This window comes from Macadamia integrifolia, unplaced genomic scaffold (assembly GCF_013358625.1).
Source record: "Macadamia integrifolia cultivar HAES 741 unplaced genomic scaffold, SCU_Mint_v3 scaffold1998, whole genome shotgun sequence".
NCBI classification, from domain to species: domain Eukaryota; kingdom Viridiplantae; phylum Streptophyta; class Magnoliopsida; order Proteales; family Proteaceae; genus Macadamia; species Macadamia integrifolia.
The window spans coordinates 98912-106877 of NW_024868458.1; the positions used below are offsets into that span (position 1 = coordinate 98912).

Genomic DNA, 7966 nt, shown 5'->3' on the forward strand with positions numbered 1-7966 from the left:
ACCCCCCCCCCCCCCAAGGTTCATTAACAAAAACGAATTTTTGGTTGTAGTGGTGATTTTAAGCTTTCAAATGTTGGGGTTTTTCCCAAATCTGAAAAAAATACAAAAATCTTACCATGGTAAAACGTTGCTAAAACACAAAGTGCGGTAAAACAATCTTTTGTTTTGAAGTCCATCAACTTTACTTTCAATCAGGTATTTTTAACAGCACTCGCGCACATAAAAATAAGTCCAACCGGAACATAACTTTGCAATACAACTCAGAATCTAAGCAATCTTGGATTTGTTGGAAAGTTGATTTTATACTCTACCCCAAATACAAAAATTTTCATGTGAGAACAAAATCATTTGACCAATCAAACTTATTAAAGAACAAGAACATTTCTCTAAATATTGCTTTTCAATTACTTAAATGTAACTTAATGTTGATTTTTATGACTTGATGTGGCTTAATGTTGATATTAAAATGGCTTAATGTTGATTTTTTATGATATAAGGTATATGTAGCATACTAAATAAAGTTAGAAAAGAGGGAAAATAAAAAATAGCACTTGAGCGCCTTGGTCGCCTAGGCAAACTCCTTGCCACCTAAGCACTTAGGCAACCCTCCACAGCCTTGTCGCCTTGACAACTATGCACGGAACACATGCTCATGGTAAGTTGTTTGTGTCTTCAAGGGTACATCTTTATTTTTAGCTGATGATAAGTTCCCTGTGCCAACAAGACCAGTTCTTCTATCATAGCTACCAAATGCTCGAGTATTCTCAAAGTTTGATCTCAAAGCTGGTTTCTAGCAACTTGAAGTCCATCCAGAAGATAGGCTGAAGACTGCCTTTTGCATACCTGGTCATCACTATCAGTGGACAGTCATGATAGTGACTGAAGGCCAGCATTTAATGAAGGCCAAAATCTAGAGGGGTATGCATGGAAGCAAATACGAAGAATATTTAGCATATGCCAGATCTAAAGTCAGAGGCTCGCCACGAGGGGTGCACATTTGGCCCTAACAGCCCGAACCAGCCCTAAGCCCGTGCAGAGGCTTGGCTGAGCTTTCTAACCCTAAGGGTAGGTTAGGGCTGAAAAACACTAACCCTGGGTCATGGTTGGGTCGGTCCCTAGTTGAGGCCTAGACCCGACCCAACCCAACCCAACCCAACCCTATCTTTAACCCTAGTTATAAAATATGATTTATAATGTATATAATATTTGCCCCTCCCAAACCCTGCAAATTGCAGTAGCAGGAGCCTTGTGCACTAAGTTGCTTTTTTTTTTTTTTTTTTTTTTTTTTTTTTTTGGCTTCTAAATTCTGTTGTATATATTATTATAATATATAAAATATATTGCCCACCATATTATATATTGGATTAAAGTAGGTTTTGTTGGTCTCATCTAGCATAGATGTAAGAACCTGGCCCAACCCAACCCACCCTGAGGGCGGGTTAGGGTCCCAATTAAGGGGATGCAGGGTTGGGTTAGGGTTTTCAAAAACTCAGCCCAACCCGGCCCATGTGCATCGCTACTCGCCACGTTGTCAAGATGCAAATCCCAAGCCAAAATTCAAAGTGTGCCTTTATTGAAGACATCGGACAAATTAAATGCCCTCGCACCCTTCCTGATTGGTCCTACGTATGGGTGCAATTGTTTGTCGTCACACAAGAACATCCCCAAGCGTTATAAAGCATGTGTGAATTGAGAAAGTTTAAGGTTCTGAACCAAAGCCTTTATCCCACTCATCACTCTCTTAAATTAGACGGCCTTAGTCTATCTTGTCAGCTGAGCTAATTAGAATGCGAAGAGTGTCCCTCTCACCTTTTAATTGGCATTTTTTTTTTGTCATGAGGATTCTCCCCCGAAGGCTCAGATTAAGTTGTGCACTCCGCAATTTGTGTCACACTTCTACTTCGATCTAATGGCCAAAATCATATCAAATTAACGTGAGCAAGATCCAAAGGCTATGATGCCAATCCAGATCTAATGTTTCTTAGCGACACAGTATTGCATCCATAGATTCCAAGTGGAGCTTCCTTAAAAAAGGCCGTTAGCCAGTGCACAAAGGCTTCCCACACTTAAGCAGGGTTCTGGGAGGGTATATAGGTAGATAGCCTTACCCCCTTTACGGAGAGGCTGGTTCCCAGGACTCGAATCCGCACCACTGCGCAGGCAGAAAGAGCCCTTTGCCATTGCTCCAAGCAACGACCCCTTCCAAGTGGAGCTTCCTTATTGACCAAAATTGAAATGAGCATATCTTGCTCATTAAGTATTTGTTTAGGGTGGTTCCAATTGTTCTCTTCCTCTTTACCAAAATAAATAAATTGTTCTCTTCCTCAAATTTCAAGCTCTACACAGCTAGGACTTAAAAAAGAGGAGTGTGTGCCCCTAAGCCCACGATTTTTGAAGAAAATCCAAGTGAAGGCCTTTAATGGTGTGCAAGGTGCAATGAAGTTGGTCCAACCACCATCCTTAAACTCTTTAAAGCTACATTGAAGGTAAAAGAATGGTGGGTGAGGTGTATCGAAGATAAAGAAGGGATTATTTGCATGTGAAAGAAGAGATAGAAGACAAAGTGGGGTCCATTGTACTTGGACACTTGAAGATTCAAGTTTCCTCACCAAAAGGGGTCAATTGAAGATTCCAATGGCTGTTTGGGTACCAAAATGAAGCCACTTAGAGTGTGATTTACCAGAGGAGAAGGTGATTTGTACTTCTTCAAGTCCATTTGATGTAGGAGCGCTTCCATGGATCGGTCTGAACCCATTTGGGTATTCCAGACAAAGATGAACCGGGTCCATATTTGAGTCTTTGGTCTAGTAGGATTTTAGTAATTTATTTTATTTAGGAATAATATATTTTATTTTATTTTTTTTATTTTGGTAAGTAGGATACATGGGACTTAGGGACTGAGTCAGTTTCCTTGTTCCTTTTCAAACTAATTTCCTTTTAGGATTTGTTTCCTTGTTGAAGTCTTTTTATTTTCCTATTTATATGCTTGTAACCAACGTATTAACCAGTTTGAAGAATGGAATAGTTAAGTTGAGTGAAAGCCTATGTGGCTGGTGTGTGTGCGATTCTCCTTCTCTCTCCCCCCCAATTCTTTTTGTACTCCCTCTCTTCCCACAACTCTGAGTTCATCTAAGGGATTCTTTCCTCCCCTAGCAACCCTGCACCACAATTACTATATGACCTAGGTTGAATCCTATAACATAACCTATAGCATTGATTGTAAGGGATTGGGACTTGCATTTATTTTTATACATTGTAACATGTCACGTGGGGGCCTGACAGAATTTGGGGTCGCAGTCCTTTCATGAGTTGCAGCTTAGGTCGAAGCAAGCGTCGTAGCACCTAGGCTGTTGTAGCAGTCAAAATGAAGTTGAGTATTGAGAAGAAATATACAAGACCCTGCTGCGTAGGGTATTGCTCCATCAATGTGAGAAACTTGTCGAACCACATATATCATGTGTTATGTGGATGCAATTGTGGAGTGTGAATATTGGTGTTACATGCCTTTGTGCTTGACTACATGGTTTGTGTACTTTATCCGATAGACCTGGCAACTTACTAGTTGCATGGTGGACAAGCATACGACTATGCATTGTGAAATTAGCAAATGCATTGTGAAACTGGAAAACTTGGGATGGCCCCAGCCAATCCAAATGAGCAGTAGGCAATGCCAAACAGTGAGGGTATAGTTAGGGTAAGATTTTTGGGAGAAATTTGGAGACACTATTTACCCCCTCTCTCAGTGTCAACCTGGAAATCACAATGATTCTTTGTGGAAGCCCCATAAAAACTGTTAAATGTTCCACATGCATGCACATGTGGAGACACTATTTCCAAATGCATGCACATGTGGAGCATAGGTATGAATAAGCAATGTTCTAAGATCGGGTTTGGTCCAATTGGTCAAACTGGTTGACCTTCTAAGTGGTCAGCTAAACAATTGGATCAACCCATTTGACTTTTGGCACAAACTCATTAACTTTGTCAACTATCCGACCCAGACAGTTCAGAATTACTGGAGTTCTATATTTATCCTGCATAAATGGTTAAAAAGTGTTTGATAATTGACACTAGCAAGACTTGAACCAATGGTCTACCAAATTAAAGTCTACGCTTGATTCTTTTTTATCAATATAGTATAACCTAACACTTTAATGTCTTAGATGTCAAATCCGTTCTGATCCATTTAATCCAACTGCTTGAACCGGTGACCCATCATCTGGCGTCATTAATGGGAAATGGAAAGAAGACGGCTCTAATCTTCTTTTGTTTTTTTTCACATCAAGAATGATCCCCTTTTTTTCATTTTTGTTCTCATATGCATGCTCACTTACACCATAAATCCTCTTGTGAATATCTCATATGCACTCTCACTCACACACTCTGCAAAAACTCCAAGCATAACTCATAAGGAATCAAAGGAACCAGCCCTTCCATCTATCCATCTATGTTATGTAATTCAAATACTATTCCATTGTCAAAGAGGGACCATAGAATGTCCAAACTTGATGAAAATCCTCCTTACAGGCCTGCTCCCAAGTACAGAGTTCAATCTCCTCCTTTTTGTCCATTTTGTTTCCTCCTTTGATTAATCTCACCTTCCAATTACAACTTAGGAATATGACTAAGGAAAAAAAAAAATGATTAAATCCTAGTTTGATAAGTCTGGGAACACCTAAGGTTTCTCAGGGAGGCATGTTAAAAGGTTCAAAATGTTACTGTGAATTCTGCGGTAAATGCACAGATAACAATTACATCCAATATCCAACATTGGGTACCAGAGAAGTTAACTTTTTTTTTTTTTTCTTATTTATGAGGAGGAACGAAAAAAGTATATGCGTGGTGTATGTGTGGTGTCTATGAAATCATCTTGACCAAATTATCACACTGCCCATAAAATCAGGCAAATTGTTGTTTCAGTAAGTGAACCAATCATAAATAAATCAATTCTACGAGGTTCAAGATATAAGACGAGTTTCAGAGGAGTGACTAAAGGAGATACCGCAGAAGATGGGAGAAAAATCCAGAAGCAGGAACCTTTTTTCCTAATTTTCTCTCCATCAAACGGTTGGGAAAATTTGCCGAAAAGAATCAAGAAATGTATAAAAGTATAAAACGCCAATGACATTCACTAAACTAGCCCTTCCAGATTAATTTACTCAGGAAACCCATCTAGAAAGACCTACTCATTAAGACAACGATCTAAACATGAAACTATCAGCAAAGCAGAGCCCAGAGTGAAATTCCCACAACAAATTAGTCTAAAGTTTCCCCCTTTTTCTCACAATCAGTAATTCTAAATCAAGAAGGAAATACAAACCCTAAAAAACTAAGCAAAGAGAAAAGAAATGTTCCTTTTTCTTTCCTCTGATGGGGCAGAGACGCACCTGGTTTAATATAAAGCTCTTGCCTTGACGAGCTCGACCGCATACGGACACAACCCCTATAGGCCCTTTCACAAGCTGAAGTGTGGCGACGGCCTCAGGGTCCATCCTAAACTTTCCCTTCTCGTCGCAGTACACGAGACGCAAGGGCCTCGCGGGGCCCGTAGCAACGACAGTAGAAGAGGGAGAAGGAGAGAAAGGGATGGATTGTGGAGAAATATCCATGGCGTCTCTAGAGCCAGAGCCTCTACTGAACAGTTTCTGAATCATCTTCTCTCTCAGTACTAGAATGCGCGAAAGAGAAAAAGAATTCTTTCGGGCGTGGAAGAAAAGAGAAATTTTAAAATAGGAGGGAAGGTGAGCCGATTTTGGGAACGTTTTATATGAAGGACGCCCTACCTCCTGCGTTCTAAAATCTAAAGTATTGCTTTTCTTTTGTTTTTGACAAATTATACAAAGTATCCTTGTATGAAACCCTGATTGGCTGCTTCCACCGATTATGTGGGGTCAATCTCAAGCAATCTTAACAGACAAGCAAGGGTTAATGCAAGAAAAACACAGAAATACTTGGGTCGGTTTACCCGGATTTCCATATCGGTTAGACCGACCATCCACATACAGTTACAGGAGACTCATTGCTGATGTCTGATGACCACCATAACAAGAGCAAGTGGCATAGAAGAGTGCACCAATGAGGTATTGAATAACAAGATAATTTCATGTGAGGAGAGAGAGAGAGAGAGAGCCAATTTAACTCCTAGTGGCTTAGAGAACCTTTAAGTTCAATAAATTATGGGGAAGGATTCCCATGACGCCAATGCTGGGTAATCTCTAATGCCACAACAGTGGTGGTGTAAGGACTGATATGATCTGCATGGAGCCACATGATCAAGGTAGAAAGAGAAAATAATAAATGATTGTGATATGAAACACAGTAAACACTTCACCCGTTGGATAGGCATATGAGAATCAAGTATTCTCATCCAACGATTGAAGTGTTGATCATCTTTCATACACGGTTGTGTATTCACTATCTTCATAACACAATATGTTTTGCCACAAAGCAATCTTCAATGAACACTGGTGGATTGACAAAAAAAGAGTACCAACACTTAATTTCTGGTCTAATAAGACTATGAACAAGGGGAGCTCACTCAGCCCAATTACAAATTGGACAAAGTTTTCCTTCACTGGTGGCTAAACTATGGGATGGTCCAAATGTGACCCTAATCACTCCCACCTCTCTCCTCCTATTATACATGATCACGATGGGCTACTGTGAATATGTCATAACTGAAAATATATATATTAACAACAACAATAACAAAGCCTTATCCCAACTTAATGGGGTCGACTATAACTTATAGTATGTATATAATAATATAATTCTATTCTTATCTCATTATTAAATTCTCATGTTTGTTCCCAATGAATTTTGTAGCCCAATTGGCCCAATATGGTTGTGTAAAATTAGAGGAAAACATGTTCGACATAATTACAAGCATGTCATAACCTTATGGTTAAAGGTTGTACACATTCATCCATCACCCCTTGGAATTCCCTCCCGTAGGTAAAGGATTTTTACCCCTCTTAGTGTCTTCCTTGCCCATGAGTATAATTAATAACAACACTAAAATCTATTTTCGTTTCATCTTTGCTTAACAAGTGGTGGTGCACTCTTTATAGGAAATGATCACTAACTACAAAGTTAGTTGCCAAATTTTTTGAGTTCATCCAACTCTACTAATTATATTGGATTGTCCAACAGGTGGTCATTCTCTTCTCTTTGTGTGCATTGGTGGTGATTCTTTTGGAAGTTGAAACTTCATCCCAAATTTGTGATCTTTATTGTGGAGACTTGTCTTAGATGGCACTCCAACTAAGGATATTATTGGGAAATGGATGGACAGTGATTGTACCTGTGATCTTTGTCATTTCAATTGTGAATTTGTTTGGCATATTTTATTTTCATGCAATTTCTCCAAATGCATTTAGGTTGCTAGTTTGTTGAGATTACGTACTGAGAATTTAACTAACTTTTCTTTTTAATCTTTTATTATGTTGTTTTTAATTCTAGTCTAAATATGATAAAACCTGATTTTTTCTTCTATTCTAATAATGTCATGCTATTTCATCTTGTTGCATAGAAATCATGTTGTACATTCCAAGGTTAAGCCAAATCCTATGGTAGTTGTTACTGACATAAATTGATGGACATTGGTTTCTTTTGACAATGGCAATGATCATGAATCTTCAGAGTTAATGCAACCCAAGGAAACATTTTCTACTATATCAATCCCCCTTTTCATGACTTTCCTATGTTGATTTGTATAAGTTTTTCTAATAAATCTTAAAATTACTCTGGATGGGATAGTGAAACAATATTTAAAGGAAAATTTGTCTCACTTTATGCAGATTATTTAATGACTATATACAACATTGATGTAGTGCTCAAAAAGCATTCTCTAAGGTTTGAAGAAATCCAAGCAGGAAGGGTGGAATGTGACACAAATTTGGAGTGATGTGGAGGTATTGCACAACTTTATTCAAAATAATAACATTTGTTTGTGGCCTTGGAGTGC

At 38.8% G+C, this 7966-nt stretch overlaps 1 protein-coding gene across 1 annotated transcript in view; it reads right to left on the reverse strand.

Moving 5' to 3' along the window:
• Positions 1-5783, reverse strand: part of LOC122065411 (guanylate-binding protein 2-like) — a 14436-nt gene extending 8653 nt beyond the window's left edge. The window contains exon 1 of the mRNA XM_042629231.1: positions 5388-5783. Within this exon, the coding sequence (XP_042485165.1) occupies positions 5388-5654 (267 nt within the window). The 5' untranslated portion in view covers positions 5655-5783. The remainder of the gene's footprint in view (positions 1-5387) is intronic.
• Between the last annotated feature and the right edge of the window lie 2183 nt (positions 5784-7966).